Below are 20,299 nucleotides of genomic sequence, written 5' to 3' on the forward strand. Positions count from 1 at the left end.
CAGATAGCTGGATATGGAAGGAAGGAATATCGCTGTGGGGAATCAGGCCACATGTGGTATATAGGCTACTGTACGTTCCCTGGCTGCCTGAATATCACTATAGCTTAGCAGTGACTTGTGATTAAATTGTGGTGCGTGTATGTATGCTAGCGTGAGGGTTCATGTCATATAAGGTATCATAGTGCGTTCCCTTGTACCATGTAGGTGAATGTATTTAAGACCTGGTTTACTTAATGTAAGTCAGTTTGACTTAAGAGACGCCTGATTACAACTTTTATTGAATTTGACTTTCATGTTTTAAGGGCATTAACACTTGAGCTTTAAATACTTGTAATTACCATCAAACATTTATAATGTGTTGCTTAATAATAATTTTAGGTAAATCTAGTGGGTTAATTTTGGTAGCAATTGGCAAATATAAATAAAATACAGTATACAGTAAATATACACTGCACTGAATATTAGAAAAGTCTTTTTATAAGAAGTTTTTCATAAGACGCCGATGATTTAAGCATAGTGAGCTTATGCTTAGAACATAGGCTCTCATTTTTTCAAGTCTTAACAATGCTCATACATTCATATGTACTTTATATTCAAACAGTTTGGACACTGTGGTTGGTCCTACTGTCCATGCTGGCTGTTAAGGGACCCTCTTCTAATGTGATTCCAACATAAGTAATGGGGGACAAAATCTACAGTCCTCATTCTGTGCAAAAATGCTTTCTGAACCTTTAGCCACAGCTTTTCACCAGTTGATTAGCTTTTAAGAAAGGGGGGAAAAATCTGATAACAGGTTTAGATGAAAATTACAATTGATTAAAACACACTGACCAAGCATTGAGTCAGTGTACTCTTCTTCATAGCAGTATAATGGATTTTCAAGGTAAAAAACATAAACAACTTTGTGTTTTATGGGGAGAAGGACGAGCCTCATTAATCAGTTTAAATCAGAGGAATCCGACTTCATGTATAACACGGAGCTTTGTTGAGATTTCTGTTTTACAAATGACCACACTGGATGGAGTATATTAAAAAAAAAAGCTCTGGTACAGAGGTTGACCTATCTTAAATGACTGTCTGCTTTTGTACTATAAAATGCAAATTTCTACACACAGCGCACACAGCATTTTAGAGCTGCAATGATTAGTTGATTAATAGATTTGTCAATCGATAGAAAAATAATCACCAACTATTTTGATAATTGATGATTGTTTTGAGACGTATTTAAAGGAAAAAAATGTCCAAATACACTGATTCCAACTTCTTAAATGTGAATATTGTCTGGTTTCTCTGGGTTGTGGATATTTGGTTGGGAAAAAAGAAGACATTTGAGGACATCACGTTGGACTTTGTGAAATTTTACAGACTAATGACTAATGGATTCATCGAGAAAATAATAATAATTTATCGATAATGAAAATAATTATTATTTGCAGCCCTACAGCGTTGTAACACTTGTTTTGCTTGTTAGTTTGCTTGGTTCTGCAGGTGTAAAGACCAGCTATTGAACACTGGGTATAACACATGTGGTGTCAAAATAACATTTCATCTGTTGTCAGTACATTTCTATCTATCTAAATGTGCCTTAGACAGATACTGGATTTTCAGTTCTTCAGATAATAAGTCAGGGGCATGTTGATGTCACATAAAAATGTGTCATTAATGTGACTTTAGTTGTCAGGCGTAATGAAACATTTTACTGTATGTGATTTATAGACCACAGAACCAGAATCTTTATTGAACATGATCTTGACTGATTGAAAGTATGAAGAGGAGAGAGGGAGAGAGATGTAACAAATGTGGTTCAACAAAAGAGGCTGAGGCAGCTCTATTCATCCCCCAACTAGAAAAATATTCACCGTCCTTCTAACAAGCCAAATGTAATTTAAAAATCACCTCCTCATTCTGTAAAGCCTTTTTTCTTCGAACAGTTCGCCCCCCTTCCCTCTTCTCTCTTTTCTAACGTAATGAACCTTGCCTTGAACCTTCCTTTTAATTGGTGTCGACTCAAACGAGAGGAGTGTGCGTGCGGAGGGGGGAAAGAAATCCTTTTTTTAAACATTCCATAAATTAATTTTTACCAAGTAAGGGGGTCCTGCATAGCAATTTAATCAGACAGTTGGCTTTGTGCACATCGCATCCTTGACTTTTAAAGGAATGTTATTTAGAATAAATAAGGCACTGCGGTTAAATGAGGAGGCCTTTTAGAGGGACTGATGAGCCACCGCGGAGCTACTTCAGGCTGCGCGGGGGAGAAGACATCAGCCAGGGAAATTAACAGGCTGAATAGATGCTTAGACTTTGTAGCTCCATAATGAGACTCCCATAGTCCGCATAGTCCCCAAACGCACGTGCTGTACATGTACTCACATATCTGCTTTCACATGCATGCTCACATAGCGTAAATAACTCACCAGTGCTCCAATTCACATGAACATAGATGTGTAAAATACATATACACACACAACGCACATGCAGACACACTTTTAGGAGAAATGCAAGCATGCAAAAATGCGCGGAAGACATGCACATTCCAGTTATTCTTAATTTTAACAAATAGTGAATGAATATACCTCACTACTTCAGTCCTTGTTAACTTCAACTACTGGCGTGTTTCCCCACTACCTGTATGAGCAGGAGGGATGACAACAGCAAATAATTACTTTTTTCATATACTTTTGTGCATGTGAGTATTGCTTTAAGACACTTTGAAAAAAAAAAGTGAACCTATCTTTTAATGCATTTGGAAGCTCTAAAGGATATTGAATCCAGATGTGTATAATTTTTTATTTTATCGAACAAGATTTGGCAGTTTGAGAGATGACTAAGTCTCCTGTAGGTGCTTCATATTAAAAGCCTTCCAGTGGTTTACAGGTGAATAGCTTTTTAAGGAGGAATAGTTCAGGTTGCATTAACAGTAGCTCAACACTGCGAGGGACTTTATTAAAGGAGAGTGGATCATGCTGGAATTAATCAATGAAACTTAACTCCAAAAACCGCAGTGATTCCTACATTATGCAGGAAACTACAAGCTGAAAATAGCAAACCTTTCAGAAATAGTCTCTCGTCTACTGACCGCTCATGTTAGGCGAGTGAGTTGACCATAACAACATAGCTCAGGTTGGTGTACACTATACTGTGCAGCGCTGCTTTGAAACTGAGCCATACTATACCAGGACAGCAATGAGGTCTCCTGCTGTGAGTGCACACTGGAAATGAAAGTGAACATGTCTCAGTCTACTCTTTATATTTACACAATATTCATCTTTTCCAAATATTCTCTGATTGTTTTCCTTCTGTTTCCTCCACAACATTAAAGGTTACTGTACCAAAGCAGTTTTGGTGGGGGGGTTTGGAACACATTAACAGTTGTGAAGGGTTAGGTTTGGACAAATTGTTTTGATTATGTGGATGTGAAGTGACTGTTTTGTGATCCCTACTTGTTGGAACGGTATAATTATTTTATCTCTGTGTTGGCTGGGAAAAAAAAAGAAAAAAAAAGTGTTGATTTGCAAAGATTGTTGATGCAGTCCAGGTCACTGAGCATGTGCCGTTCCACTTTTCCAAACCCTTGCTTGTAATAATTTATGACCTTGAAACCAATCATGATTGTTTATGCTTGGACTAATTTTGTGTGGATTCATTCAACCGAGAATGTCCTTTAACCTCTGTCATCCTAGCTAGGATTTCCCCCCTTGTCTCCACTTCTGGATCAAAATAATTGTACAAACACACACATACAGTACGCACATACACACACACACACACACACACACATCTATAGATGCAAACACGAGCATGTACCGTATACACACACAGGCAGCTCGACCGCATGTTTGCCTACACACATGCTCGTAGGTTTTCAGATTGATTCACACAGAGGAGAAAGGCCTCATGGGGAGTGGCTGTGGCTCTGAATGATAAATGCTGGAGTGTGCCCTCTGACCTGACCTGTTTAGTCTGAGAGTAAAGCTGCCTCACTCAACTGCCACCGCTATAGACAGAAACTGTGTGTGTGTGTGTGTGTGTGTGTGTTTGACCGTTTACATTAAAATTGATGAAAAAACTGAAATACCCTCATTTATGTGGTTTGTTTGCAGATCAGAATCCACAACAGTCAAATCATAAGACTGATCCCCCCCATACATAGTGACTTCCTGCCAACATGTGTTTCTATTTTGGAAAATAATTCTTGGTTCCTCAAAAACCACTGTTAGCAGCTAGAAAGCGAACATTTAATCCCATATGTGTTTGTTTTCCCATCCTAAATCCCATGTTAAAGTGCTAACTCAGCAGTTGTCTCTCTCCGCAACGGCCTCAGGCTGCGGGGTTGCTTCCATATCATCGTCACATATCGGCCTCTCCTGTACGATGTAGGGCTTTGCATCCTACTCGGGACTCAGGATTCCTTGCAGGATTCAGCTCTGGGGTTTCCCCTCTTCCTTTTTCAGTCCAGTACACATTTACATGCACATATGTGTGTCTGAATGTTTGTGTGGGCATTTTCTATTGCTCCTGCTTTTTTTTTTTATTAGCATTTTCTCCATTATGAACCATTCAAGCGGTGAATACAACTCATTTACAGCAATGCAATATTTATCACATATTCAACTGATTTTTACAAGACAGATGTCATCTATTTCACAGCACCAGGCAGGTGTGTGGTGCATTTTTTTTTAAAAGGCTGTAATCTGAAAGCCTTGCATTTCCTCTGACTTGTTTTTACTAGACCCATGTTGACAGTCGGGCTGCATCCTATCTCTGATATACCCGCAGGCCATGTGAACTAGCCATAAACTAGCCATGTTATAGGTGTATTGATTGGTCAACAGATTGCCTGTATCTTGTAAAAAGCAGCTCTAACGTGAATGCCTTTATTAACCACATTAGTAATAAATGTGGAAAACCGAAAACGGGTCAAGTTTTTTTTCCTATATGGTTGTGTTTCCATGTGGTTTAAGGGTTTGATTTTGGTTGTGGTAACCCAGATCAGTCTTGATCTTTGTGGTACTATAAAAGTCTTTTAAAAATGTAGATTGAAACAAGGTTTCAAGAGAGGCAATCAGGGCTTTGTAACTTGTCGTAGGTGCTTAGGCTGTCTAAATCTGTACTGTCTTTAACGTCACTTACAACTCACTTTTATAGACCTGCTTTCATGTAATTATCTTTTATTGATTCATTCACAGGCCTTTCTTTTTTGCCTTTTCTATTTCATACCCTGTCTTCATTCCTTTTGCTTTCAGCAGTTTTTTTTTTTCATTCCCTCAGTGTCTCACTACGGGCAGCAGGTACCGCTATCCTACGAAACACAACAGCAGTCCACGAGTGCATGTGTGTGTGGTTGTGTGTGAGAGAAAGATCCCAGGGGATTCTGCAGCTTTACCTCTCAAACCCCTCTCTCATCCCTCAATCACAACCCTCCTTCACTGCCTCCGCGCTCTTGTCCTCCCCCTTCATTTCCTTTTGAGTCCCGTTGTCATCCGTCCTCTCCCTCTCCCCACTTAGTGATGAAGATGTGCTCTTGGCAGTTTGTTTTTTCCTTCATTTTACTCAGCGCCAGTTCTTCTCACTCCCTCGTTTCTCCTTCCCTTATGACATATTCCACCCGTCTGCTTCATATTTTGACTTTTTTTTTCTTGTTGCGTTGGTCCTACAGGTGCTGACACATTTACAGTCAAAATGCCAGTGTTTGATTCATGTGCACTGTTCCATACAGATAAAAAATGATTCTGAGGACATACAAGCTGGCTGCATTTGAACCATTTGGGCATTTTTGTACATTAGCAGCCCTTAAGGTTGGATTTGTTTTGTAATAGTAATATATTATAATATATTTGCACTTACACCGAGGCTATTTTTTACTTTAATTACATTATTTTTCCATTACACCACTCCAAGTAGCTATTACTAATTGTCATGTAACTGAATCAGTGAAGCAATTAGTGACAAGCAGTTTTTGCATCATTCTTGGACACAATAACATTAAAACAGTAAATGTGCTGCATATCCAATTCAGTAGAAATTAGACTTATCATTAGCTTCAATAAGGGAGCCGTTAGCCCACAGGACAGGACAGTGTTAGTCTTTATTCTGTGGCTGAGCAGAACTGGCGATCTAAACTGTTTAGATAACTCATTGGACACTAGTGGCACATTAGGCGGTTACAGTTTAAACTGGCAGTTAATATACAGAGGGATTGATGGGATTTGGAGACCTTCACTGACTCTCCATCTGCTTCATCTGTCATGTTTTCCTGCCTTTTATCTCCTCTAACCACGAGCTCTTTTCTGTTTTACATTCAGTACTGCCTCACTCCCTCATCTCTCTCTCCTCTTTACCTGTGTATAAAGATGTTCTTTTGACAATTTCCTGTCAATCACTCCAACGCATTTCTCCCCTTTTTCTCCTCTCACCTCTCTGCGCTACATCACCCAGAGGCCCCTGGTCTAGTACATTAACCGCTTTCATTTAGTTGAGTCTGTCTGCAGTCAGATCCCATAGGCCAAGAGTTAGCTGCTGTTTTATTTGTACTGTTTGTATTTTGCCAGTTGTTTTAGTAAAGTTTGCTGGTACATTTATTCGCAGAGGACAGGATGCATTCTCCTTCAGAGTAACAAAGTGTATTTCCTTCACATTCATTCAGTCAATGCTGTCAGTCAGTGATGGAGATGCATCTCCTACTGCTGCTGCTGCTGCTGCTGCTAGAAAGAGGCACACAGGAAAAATAAATATGGAAACATGAATAAAACATTACTCAAATAAACATATAGCCCCTCAGTAGATCAAAAGTAAGTATAAGTATTTGACTGGCTTGTTATAGCCATTGTGGAGTAGAAATTGGGACAGTGACAAAACCCAAGACTGCATTGTTGTATAAGCAAGAAAAGTTTGTAGAAGTGGAACATATGTGAAGTGAAAGATAAAATACATGGTCTCTCTCCCTCTTTCTCTCTCTCTCTCTCTCACACACACACACACACACCAGCTCATATCTTAATTACTGAGGCTTGATGGGTACTTAACCTTGCCCCTTGCTGCTTATGCTAATGTAGAGAGGTCAGGAGTGTGCCGATTGGCTGGCTTGCTGTCAACTCAGCCAGAAACAACTGTCTGAGTGCAGATGAGCGGATGAAGGAAGGAGAGGAGACCGAGGAGCAAGGACAAGAGAAATATGGGACATGGGATGAAGAGACAGACTAGAGAAAAAAAAAGGGTTTTAATTAACACGCAATAATTTGATATTTTGGTTGTTGAACTAAAAATGTTCTATTGAATTAAGCTTAGTGAAGAAAATAAATACATTTAGACAGTTGGTATATGAACACATTTTTCTAACAGGATAGGTCATAGACTTAGTGTATTAAGCAGCACACAGAACATATCATGCTGCGGATAGTTAAACAACATTTCCTCACTACTCTTACTAGTATGACCTCATCCTTTAAGCAACATTTTTGTTTGTTATGGAGCATATGGCTGGCTCTGTGTGTAATGAGCTCATCCTCTTCCCCACCATGTAGCTATTGGTATATGACTGAGGGTGTTTAACAGCAGGGAGAGTCATTGAGAGGACACACATACACACACACACACACACACACACACACACACACACACACACAGTTTACAGCTGCCGGCTTGTTTCGGATGTTTCTCCACCTGACAGAAATATTTGTGCTTCATTAGATCAGGGTGCAGTGCAGGTCTTTGCACCTCAAATGTTTATACGGGTTCTGAACAACTTACAAGACCATCAGAAGACTTAAAGGACAAATGTGGTAATTGTGTTGGAGTTTATGGTTATGATTTATAATGACCACAGAGATTTAAAAAAAAAAAACTGTGTGCAGGAAAACATAGTTGCTGATGGTAAACTTTGTCTGGAAACACCATGAAGAGTGTGACAAAATTCATCAGGACTAGTGTGTAACAAAAATAAGTCATTTTTTTATACATATACACGTCACTTAAAATAGTTAAAGATGAAATGAAACAAGTTTAAGAAAAAGGATAAAGCTATATGAATTTGACTGTTTTGTAATGTTGACATAGACAGCTTTTGTTTGGGATGTGCCACATCAGTGGCATGTGTGAGAGAATCATCATTGCGGTCCATAAAAAAAAAAGTGCTCATTTATGTGATAATGTCACTACAATTCAGGGGTAGTCAAGTAATTGGAACTATGGGAGACTGTCATAATCCACAAAAGAAGTGTTTCTCTTTCACTTCAAGTTGTGTTGTGAGAAAGTTGAAGAGGCCCTTTATATATAGGTCATGCACTGTGGTCCATCTAATGCCTAGAGTTATTTTAATGCCATATTTACAGCAAGGGGCTTCACCAAGTCAACCTGATCAATTCAGTTAGACATTTAGTCTGGTCTAATTTGACTGATTCACCGTGTCCACTCAGCTGTTAAAAACCAGTATGTACAGCACAGCCCTCCCTACCATACATACATACCACCGAGGTCATACGTGTATACTGTACGATGTTGCCATCGCCATCCGTGACCACTGGCACGCGTGTGTCCAGTATGTTCAAAGCATGTGAGTGTTCTGACCCTGTGTGTGGGTGCGCATGTGTAGTCTTGAGGCTATAGTGATTTAGGGTGAGATGCCAAGGAAACGTGTGTATGTGTGTGTGTGTGTGTGTGTGTGTGTGTGTACGCATGCACGCACACACAGACACACACACCTCGTCCTCTGATCTCAGGGGACATCTGCTCTGGTCCGGGTCACTGGCAGCAAGCGCTCGGTCGGGCTCGAAAGTATCACCACGGCAACTGCATCGCATAATCCCATTCCATCTCATCCCATCCAGGAACTGTGCACGACGTGATTGGCCTGTTCCCCCCGGGGCGGTGAGGCGACGGCTCAGTCGCTGTCTGCCTACTCGCTGTGTCAGCTATGGCTCTGAGTCTGTGGGCGGGGAGCAAGTAGCGCATTAAAGGAACGTTTGGCGTATTTTGGCAGGAGACGGTGTGAATTATGCAGACGCACCCCTACTGTGAGTGTGTGTCTGTGTGTGCAGCGATGCCAGTGTGAGTCCTTCATGGGGAACAGCTACTCAAGCTACTCTAAACAGATACTTTTTTTTTTTTTTCCTGTCTCTCCCTCTGTCTCCCTTCAGCCAGTCTTGCAAGTTTATGTCTATCCAACTTTCTGTCTTTTATTATTTTAGTAAGATCATGATAGCCTTCTGCTACATCCTCTGTCTACTTTTAAGGTGTGTTTACACTAGAACAGAGAAAAGCAGCTACAGTGGCCTGGATATTATCCCATCTTCCTCAATAAAGGGAGCAATTGCCAAAGTATAAAACCAGTGGAAAATGTGCTTTTCTGAAGATCAATAAAAGCAGCATTGAAGGCTCAAAAAATTATGTGAGTTTTCCCGTTTGCATGTGCTGTTAAAAGACTTTTCTGTGGTGAGACATGGTCTCCAACAGGCTCTCTTCTTTCTTAATGTTTAATGTTTTTTTTGGCATTTTAAGTGGTTACTCATTATCTGGCCAATCCCTGTATGCCAATAAATACAGTAAGTTGCTAAAATAACCCAGACTAATATAAACAGCTCCGAATAATCAAAATAATCATAAAAAATAAAAACCCACGTTCATCTCTGCCTTCATCTCTCCTACCTTCATCCCTCCAGTCATCGCTCACTGACTTCAGCTTTCATCTGTCCCTCTTTTTTTTTTTCACGTGACTGAATTGAGTTGTTTGTCTACCTTCACCTTTCTCTCTCTCTCTCTCTCTCTCTCCCTTTTCACTCTGCTCTCTCTCACACACACACACACCCTCCACCTCCGTCACTATCCCTCTTTTGTTTTGCTGAAGAATACAAACACAGTCTGAATTAAAACACAACTGACAGTTTGCATCCAGTTTCATTGCCTTCTCCTCTGTCCTCCTCCCATAATTCCTCCCTCACTTACATGTCCCCCCCCCCTCCTTTTCCATCCCTCCCTCCCTCCCCTAGCTCCAGCTGTCAGGAGGCTTCATTATTAAAGATTCATGGCGGAGTCTGGGCAGCTCTTCCAAAAGCTTTTGTCAGACAGACCGAGTGTCTCAAATCTCACTGCCACTAACTGGAGGTGACATAAAGACTCGCATAGACCCGCACACACTCAAACACACACACACACACACACACACACACAACACACACTCCTTGTGCTTTGCTTCACTATTTCACTTACCTGTCCACCCCTCTTTAATTAAAATCATCTTGAAAATGGAATTCTTAGTGCTTCTTTTCATTTCTATTAATAAATCATTGTAAAATACCTTATCAGTGCTCACTCTACTGACTACGACCTCTTCAAGCTGTGCCTAACTGTTTATAAATGAAAATATTTGATGGGCTGTGGATTTATAACACCACTTTTGGCTTGATCATGTTTTTTGTCGTCAGAGGTCACGGTGACTTGTTTCGTCAGATATTCTAAATCTCATCGGATGTCTTTTGTTAATACGTTTTTTTTTTTAAGTGATTCTTTCGTCAGACAAGGGCCGCACTGATTCACCACCGTACCTGTCACAGTAGTCCGCTTCTTTTTCTCTCAAAGTCGCTCTGATTGCAGTTAGAATTTGAAAGATGTGGCAGACACCTTCTCCATTAGCTCCCAATCTCAAACTTGCTAAGGATTACTTCCTACTTGCTAGATATGCTTATTCTAAAACCTTAGTTAATCTTGGTTATTAGTCCTTAAAGCTTACAACACAGCTGGATACTTCAGAGTACAATGGATTCAATTTTAGAGGCTTGGGTTAGAAAAATTAGAGCTCTAAGTTTGGCCTGATGGACGATGGCCTTGTTTGTTGACAAAGCTACCATCAGACATTTTACTGAGAGTAGTTTATGTAAATTGCATAATGGATCAACAGGAACATACTTCCCACAATAACAGCAACCATAATTGTTCTCATCTTAAACTAAATGTTTGTCATACCTCTGTGTGATACATTAGACATAACAAAATAACCATGCGTCTTATTCACACATTCTGAATCGGCACCATGGGAATTGAGTAAGTTCTTCTCTGTTCTCTCACTGACATTTCAGGAGGGAATAGCTTACATGCAACAGGGGAAAACAAAAAAAAGTTCTTCTGGTAGCAGAAAATATTCAGACACGGCGTCCATTTGCCTCTCCTGATTTTGTGTTTTTATGAATTGACTTTAAAGGAATAAGGCCTCAGAATTTGCCTCTTGACAGGGAGAGAGGAGTTGTACAGGATTTGTGGAGCTCACATAATTTAATGCAGGGGAGCTAACAAGGCATATCATTGAAGGCCATTAATTAATTTGTGTGTGTGTGTGTGTGTGTGTAATTTATATCTCAGTGGGCAGTTCAGAACAATAAGAATATAAAGTTGACCTAAAGTTTGAAGGCAACAACAGTCAGGTAACAGTGAAACAGCAGTGTGCAGGTGCGGGGCCAGCAGCATTTTGTACCAACATTTTTTTTTCACTTGGTTTAACCAAAACATTTCGCCTGGAATTGTATAAACCTGGGGCAAACATACCATATTATCCTACAGTACTAATGTCAGTGCCTAATTCTATCTTTTTCCACTGTATTTGTTTGTACAGAAAAGCCCAGGAGCAAGAGAAAAAGGTGGTAGTAGCAGGTTGTGTTCCCCAGGCCCAGCCACGGATGGACTACCTCAAAGGGCTCAGCATCATAGGGGTATGTATATGTGTATTTGATACATTATATTGTGTGACTAGCTTGTATCAAAGGATAACCTGAATGTAGGGATGTGTTCATACAGAATATACAGTATGTACAACCTTTGATGAGTACAGACACACACACACAACTGCACAGACAGTTTGACCTGTCATTCACCTGGCCGCCAAGCTGCCGTGTCTATTCTCTTTTGGCCTCCCTGCTGCTCGGTGGATCACTAGACCTCTCCATAAGACATGACCGGGACAGATAAGATGAACAAGGTGGAGCCTAGAAAATGAGGGAGAATATATGAAGGAAGGAGGGAGGAAAGGAAGAGAGAGAGGAGGAAAGAGCCTGAGTGAAAAAAGCAAGAGAGATACCACACTGCATTTGAAAGTATGAATAACTGAAAAGAATAAAATTTATTAGTGTTTCAGACTGATAATATGCAATATGCTGCCACAGTTTATTTTTGATAATTACAACGAATCAGTGTTTCTTACACAAAACTGCCAGTGTGAACTTTATAGTCAACTTTAATGCTAACATGTGTTCTCACTGTGAGATAATGCTAACCCCTTAGACACTAACCCAAACACCATAAATGAGCTAATGTCAAAGTTCTACATGTAAAATGATCCCCAAATGCAGTGTAGTCTTTTCTATTTTCTTCTTGCATCGATCTAATCGTCCAAAATGTTTTTTTTTTTCCCCCTAGTACATGACAACATGCAAAAAAACGTCCCTCCAGTATAGAAAAATCAGGTGTACCGAGTCCTATCCTATGGGAGATGTCTATTTTGTAGTCAAAGACAGAGATAGCAAGGGACAAGCGGAGGATGTGGAGACCTCATGGCTTTGTGCCCAGAGCATAAACTGTCTTTTCTATTCCCTTTTCTTTAAAGGTGGCATGGGACAGTCTGGCCCTCTAGTTATAGTATTCAGACGGTAAAGTGAAAGAGCAGAGGGTTACAGATAACACAGAGAGCCTACAGACAACACAAAAGGTGTCGCAGATAAAAGGGAAAACTCTGTTAACATCAGGGAAAGAAAAAAACACTCTTTCTGTAGAGTAATTTTCTCTGCAGTGTCTATACAGTCTAATGTAACACAGTGATTTTGGCTTTTGGTTATTTTGGATTGGAGCCCCTGAGCTGTTATATTTCAGCTCATAACCCTCTGCCGCAGGTATGAATAGACTGCATGACAAGTTGTGATATGGAACAATTATTACATTTTCTTTTAAGTCTATTTCACCTCAGTAATCAGAGGAGGAAACTAAAAAGCTGCGTCACGTTTATCACTATTTAATGGCTAAATTAGTATTCCTCATTAAATCACAGTGCTTTTAAAGAGCGTGTGCTTTTTTTATCTGTTGCTACCTTCCAAGACCCTGCAAAACCATCTCGTGTGAATGTGAAGTTTTTGTCGCTTCAGTTCTGCAAACAATCATGTAAACAAAATCCCGTAAGACATTCCAATATAAATAAACAATGTGAAATTGTTATAATATTCCTTGAGCAATGTGTAACGCAAATACGTCTGTGCCACACACACACACACACACACACAAGCAAAGACATTTATTCCATGCTTAGGAGAGCTAAATAATTGCTGCATGTCTAACAAAGCAAAACAAAAGAGTCAGCCAATTTAGAAGTATCATATATGCATGCATTCTTTTTTTTCCCACTCCGTTCTCACAAAAAAACGCCAGGCCTTTTAAATCACCACAGAACACTTTGATCGTAATTTCACATAATGCTGAATTTATTCGCTCGCATAAAAAAAAAAAAACCGCCTCGTTGAAAATGGGGATAAATCAGTCAGTCCGATATCCAATGTTGATTACAGCCACTGTCTTAGAAATGATGGATGGGGGGTGGGGAGTGGCTCAAATGTATTAAATATCCTGTACCATAAATACTGTAATTCCATTTAAGTAAACATGCCACCGTGTAACATAATTACATTCAAATCAAGTGGCATGTATGTATAATATAATGACATTCAGATAAACAGGCTTGTATATGTCTTAGCCTTCAGGGTGAGGCAGAAACAGCTGGGAATTTTACCAGTGCTGGTCCTTTTATTGTCATGAGTACATTGGATTATGCGTTGATATAGACACACACACACGCACACTGCATGAACAGACGCACACGGTAACAAACACAGACAGAGGCATATGAATGTGCACACACTCCTTTTGTGTATCCTTGGTTGTTTTATCAAAACACACAATGACAGCGACAGTTGGTGGGTTATGCAAATTAGATGCAAATAACTACCAGTCGTGAATTTGTATATAGTGATTGCACTAACGGCTAGATAAGGGGTGTAGTTTAAAAAAAAAAAAGTGTTTCCTGTTGAATTCATTCAGTTTAATTGACCTATGTGTCAGCTTTTATGTGTGCTCGTGTGCTTTTTCCCTGTCTGAAGTTGCTGTGAAATGAATGACAGTATACTGTGTATAAGGTACACAGACAGTCACGCAAGCCCACAGTGTTTGGCGTCTCTCTGAACTAGACATGTCACATCCTGTATCTGAGACGCATCACACACATCCACACACACGTAAACAGAGTCGGCTAGGTAATCAGAGGATTACAGTGGGTAAGCAGACGCTGTAAACATGAGATGCACGCACATAAGTCTTCTCAGCATGCATACTGTGAACCCAGTTTATGTTCTTATTTATGTTATAGCTCAATTACTCACAAATTATACACTCTTCACATTACTGGTTATTGTGACTGTATAATGTAATAAACACAAATTGAAAACTCACTTTAAAATTACCTAGGATGAAATGGTTCCTTGGGTTTTATAGAACTCGCTGTAAATACTGAATTAGTCTCTTAGTAATTTTTCATCCATAAGAACCAGAATTGAAAAGTGTAATCTGAATCAATCGCCACTCTGAGTAGGTACACCCGCTGCTGCTCTGAATGGACCCAAATTGCCTGGCCATTAGAGGAACTTCAGTGTGTAACATGCATATAACTGCTGCTGCAAGGCACAGTGTGCATCTGTTTGTGTTTTAAAGAAAAGGTTTCTCTGGGTAATGAGCCTGATGGCACTGAGAGCGGGTGCCAAGGGCTAGAACATAGACCACTAAGAATGGAGAAAGTGAGAGAATTAGATGCTGGAAGGAATGAAAGAAGAAATAATGGTAGGAGAAATGATTTTTCTCCTATGCCTAATTCTCTCAGTTCCCTTATCTCTCTTTACATCCCTCTGTCTCTTCCCCTCATTCACTCTCCAGGCTTTCCCCTACAGATTATTGTGCGTAGGATGGTAGATTTGTAAAGTCAGTGCTTTTCTCAATAGAGTATTCAGGCTCTTTTCAGTACCTAGCTCAACCTCCTAATAGTGCGGCTCTTATTAAACTGCGGCCAGCGCAGTGTCGCCTCTTTTCTCTACATTAATTTATGTTCTTTTTTTCAGAGTTCCCTTTGACAGAGCTGCAGGGCATTCCCAATAGGAAGCAATAAGAATAACTCTCTTACCTAATGTACCATTATTCTGTTGTAGTCATTCTCTCATAGTATTAGGATTTGAGATTGCTTTATTCTTACCTGTGTGATCATCTGTCTGCCCCTCTCTCACTTCTTCTGTCTGTGCCCCTTGTTTCTCGGCCTTTAAATATCCCACTGTCCTTGTCAATCATAGCCCAACCTATATTAGATTTTTGAGGCCAATACTGATAATGATATTTGGGAGTTTTGCAAATCTGGTAACAATATATCCACTGACAGTATTTTTTTTATTAACATAAATACATAACATAAAAAACAAGACTTGATATCTATATCTAAATATAAAATAACTGTATTGCAATTTCTTGTTATCTATCGGCCGACATGTACACCGATCACAATACATCTGCAATAAGCTAATATCGGCCCGGCTGATTCATCGGTCTAGCTCTGCTGTCACTACATAATATGAATGGTGTTCAGCTACACAGACACTCAGTGACATTTAGGAAATCTATATCACTTAATCCAGGCTGAAAAAACTGAGAACACTTGGTGTGATTGTATGTGTTTGTATTTGTTTGTCTATGTGCATTCTGCATATTGTGTGACTTGTCTTGTGTATATTTGCATGCCCACCTTGTTTAAATATGGATCAGTGGATGTGAGTTTGTGTGTTGTCAATATCAGGCTTTTGTTTGAGTGTGCGGACCTGGTTTGTCAGCATCAATAAACCTGTCCCTTGTGTGTCTCTCTCTGTATTTCAGGTTCAACAGATTGATCGAGTGGTGGAAGTAGTGGACGAAGCTGTTAAAGGTATTTCAATGCGTGCACACACGCACACACACACACACACACACAAGCACTCATTGTATGAGTGAATGAGCAGCGATGCATTCATCAGTGAATGAGTGAATGAATGAGAGTCCTTACATTGTTGGAATAGGAAATGAAGTTTTTGAGCATCAGCTCTGTGTATGAATGATTTTCAGTAAAGTAGTCTGTCCACTTATTGACAGAATACAAGGGCTAAGAATGGCTTGACTTTCAAGAGCAGAAAATATATGACTTTACTGTAGAAGAGAAGAGAATCAAATAATACTATCTTTGAAATGATTCTGCCTGCTTCCTCACAATTTGCACTTCAAAACATTCAATTGTGAGCCATTATTGTCAATCACAACGTACCGGCTGGTGTGTTATTGAAAATCCTGTATTGTTCAAGTGCAAGTTCTACAGCAGTATGTCTTCAAATTTCATATGCAAGGACAATTCATGAATAGAAAACAAAATATGGACCAAATATATTTTTTGACTACATTTCGTAGAAAGATTAATGGGTTAGATTGATATATATTTAAAAGCAAAGTCATCAGTTGCTTTTGGATTGTATCTTTCTTGCTAGCTGAGTAGCTTATTAAGTAGTCTTCTCAGTCTAAGAGGCTGACTGACAGCGAGACAGACTCACATGGCAGTGATTAGGTCATTCATTTAAACTATTAGTGAACCACCGCACTCAACTGTTTAATGAAGGTCAGACAGAGTTTACAGTGTAAGAGTGTCCAGTCAAGCTGTCGTACACCCCCAGCTGTTCTCTAATAAAGAACAGATTGAGTTTACACACTGTGTGTGTGTGTGTGTGTGTGTGTGTGTGTGTGTGTGTACATGTATGAGTAACTAGTTTGCACTGCAAGCTTCACTTTAATGAAGGACAGCTGAACTGAGGGTTATTTTACAATGTGTCATCAACCCTAAATCACACACAAAGACACACACACACACATGCACTCACTCACTTTCACACATGTACAAAGTGACTTTTATTCCCCCTTTCTTCTCTCTTATTTGCTCATTCTCTCCCTTTTCCTCTCCTTCCTTCTTCCTCCTGTTCCACAGCAGCTTTTGATCTCTTTCCCTCCTCTCCCCCCCCCCTTACCTCTGCCTTTTCACTGCCCTGCTCCATCCCTCCTGCCCTCCTTCCCTTCATTTTCCCTCCCTCCTTCGCCCCTTCCATAGAAACTAATTTCCCCAGTATCATTACAGTTCTTTATGACCCCGTATAAACTGAGAGCTGTTATTTCAGCTCGGAGGCCTGGGCATAAACCTTTAAGCTAGGGGATTTGCCTTTTGTAATGGCTACTAAAATACTTACTCCAATGAACTGCTAATAGACGCAGTTCTTTCCTGCACCAAAATTGCTTCCAGGTCTGTTTTCCACATGACAAGAAGACTGGTATGCTTTTATGAGCTCGGTTCTTGAGGTGTGAGACTATCTATTCAGTTTGGATCCTGATTTAAAATAAACTTAACAACTGTCACTCTATAAGGATACTTCACTACTGTAAAACTGCTTTTTATCATACAGCATCTGCGTAACGTAAAGCTCATGTTACTACCTGTTGTAAATGCCAGGGTATGTTTTTATCCATTAGTTATCTCAGGTTGGGGTTGCTGAGCATGCAAACAGTACTTAACATTTATACAGTCACACACACACACACACACACACACACACACACACACACACATACTGGCCAGTCTTGTGTTATTTGCCACTGTGCAGCGTCAGTGATTTGGTGGGTAGTTTTTGTTACTGTGGTCACAACCTTGCTTATTCCAATCAATCTTTTTTAAGCTGTGCCAGATGTTGGCTTTCTTTCTAACACTAAACACCGCTTTAGCTTTATCGTGTATTCTGAGGCCACTGGCAGATCAAAAAGAAATGTATTAATGACACCCGTAGATACACATTTTTGCAAGGGAAACAAGCTGGGTTTGATGTCTCTTGGTGAATGCCCAGCGAACAAAAACACAAGAAGGACTATTTATTTGAAGAGTATAATATGGAGGGAGAAAAAAAAAAAGAACAAGTCTGAAGACGGATTTTGCACCATTAATAAATAACTGATGTACCTCTTTCTTTATGGGGCCATTTTGATGTCTTTGTTTCTTTGTTTCTTTATTGGCCTCCGAATATTGATCTTTTCTCACTGAGATGATAGCTGTGGATGATACTATTTTACCTGATGGTCTTTTATCTTTTAGAAACAGTTTAGATTTAGTGTGTCTGTGTGACATAGAAACCGGGAGGGGGGGGGGGGGGCACAAAAGGTTAGACAGACTAATGTATCTACTTAGCTACAGATCAGAGGCTATATAGCATCCATATAACCTCATGATCCTTATTTCATCAGGATAAACAAACTGTTTTGTGCATCAGTGCTAAAAAAAAAAAAAAAAGACAAAGCACGAGTATGAAGATGTGGCTGAATAGAAAGAGACAGACAGGAAGAAGAGGAAATGAAGTGCAGGTATCAAGAGACAAGTTGATGCATTCACATATATTTAAAGTCAACTTCAGAAAGGTATTCTGAACATTGTCTTTTAATGCTCAGTGACCTCCTATCTGACTGACATAACCAAACTCTGCAGAGAGACTTGTCGTTGTCAAGCAACAAAGCTGCTCTATGGCTTTTAAAAGGAAACGTTCTTTCTAAATGTTTGCATTAATGCACACTGTAAGGTTGCTAAGTAATAGAATTGATGTGCATGTGAGATATTTCCCATCGACATGAATTAAGCTGACTTTTGCTAAGAAAATAAACTGCTTTTTCCAAGACAGTTGTACATATCTCACGGTCTGGTATATCAAGAGAATAAATGACAAATATTACACCCCTCCTGTCATCCTCATCTGCCACCTCTGCCCCCTCCCTCCAATGTGCCCCCATCCCCCCTCAATCCTGCCTGCTGCTTTACAATCAAACCAGGGAGCACAACAAGAGCCACCACTTATGAGACATAAGACACAGGTCAACAGGTCATCCTTTTAGCTCCCTACCTCTCTGATCCAACCATCCGTCTGGCTATCCTATACATCTTTCATCTGTGATGTATTTTTTTCTATCATCATCCAACCAGTCATCCATCTACCTTTCCATCCATCTATTCTTGCTTTTCTCTCCCTCCTTTTCCCGAGCATGTTGTAATGGGCCGTTATGAGTGGATGGAAGGATTTATGTCGGCTAGTATTTATGAAGGAGAGAAGAGAACAAAGGAGAGAGAGAGATTGGAAACAAATGGAAGAGGGAAAAGGAGTAGAGCAGTCAGTAACAAGAGATTGTGGTATGGGGTGATGTGTGTCTCTGTGTCTTTGTGGGGTTGCCCATCACAGCAGTTGGTCCCTCTAAACTCTGTAATTGAGATGACAAATAGGGCAGCATTCTTCGGTTTTCTTCAACTCAAGTTAGCTATTTTATCTCTTGCTTCCCATTCATGGTCCCCTAGGCCCTGAAATTGAATTTGGCTTTGGGTACACTCCTGGAGTGATTCCATGCTGGTAGTTAGATTATTTCTTGAGTCTTGGGTGGCAGTCACATTGACAGGGGTCCTGCGCAGTTTTAGAGGGGAAAAGAATATATGGGGAATGGCATTTTCCAAGTTTTATAAGAAGGGACAACCTCATAATTTTGAATTCTGAAAACCCAGCATCATACTTCTAAGTGCATATAGAGACTCTATCAGGAAAAAGCAGTTAGATATTGGCAACAATATATTTCCCACAGCTAAAACCATAAAAAACAACAATCTGGGAGAAGTATGACATTTGAAAACAAATTATTTAAAAAAAAAAACAAACAGGCTAGTGAAGCTAGTTTCAAGATCTAGCCGTTATGTTTAGGTGATAGCTTTTTAATTTTTCTCAGCATGAGGTTTAGTTACTATTCAGAACAGATAGGTGCCCTTTGAAATAGACCACTCTATGTTCTTACTTTTATTTGGATAAAGTGATTGGTATAATCAAGGTTCAAACAAAAGGCAATTCATTTCTAATGCTTTTAAAAGGGGATTGCAGTTTAATGAGTTTTCATTCTAGGCATTGAAGCATCATAATCAAGAAGAAAAAGCCCTTGTAGACTGCTCTAGTGTACATCTTTTAGACATCATCACCGGCATTTCCTTAACTTTCCTCTCATGTTGTACATTTGTTGATGGAACTTGTGGTAAAGTGTTTAAAGCAGCACCTAAATATTTCTGTAGTGCAGGGTCAGTTGAGGAGCAGGTGCAGCAGTGAAACCTGGCTGTTAAAGGAAGGATTAATGTATGGATGAATTGATCGATAAGTCAACAGATCGAGCA

The 20,299-nt window shown here is 39.8% G+C and overlaps 1 protein-coding gene across 1 annotated transcript in view; it reads left to right on the forward strand.

Annotated features, from left to right (window-relative positions):
- Positions 1–20,299, forward strand: part of cdkal1 (CDK5 regulatory subunit associated protein 1-like 1) — a 244,794-nt gene that overhangs the window by 67,542 nt on the left and 156,953 nt on the right. Inside the window, exons 5-6 of the mRNA XM_067602097.1 lie at positions 11,597–11,693; positions 15,928–15,976. Of these exons, the coding sequence (XP_067458198.1) occupies positions 11,597–11,693; positions 15,928–15,976 (146 nt within the window). The remainder of the gene's footprint in view (positions 1–11,596; positions 11,694–15,927; positions 15,977–20,299) is intronic.

Source organism: Thunnus thynnus, chromosome 10 (assembly GCF_963924715.1).
Source record: "Thunnus thynnus chromosome 10, fThuThy2.1, whole genome shotgun sequence".
Classification (NCBI taxonomy): Eukaryota; Metazoa; Chordata; class Actinopteri; order Scombriformes; family Scombridae; genus Thunnus; species Thunnus thynnus.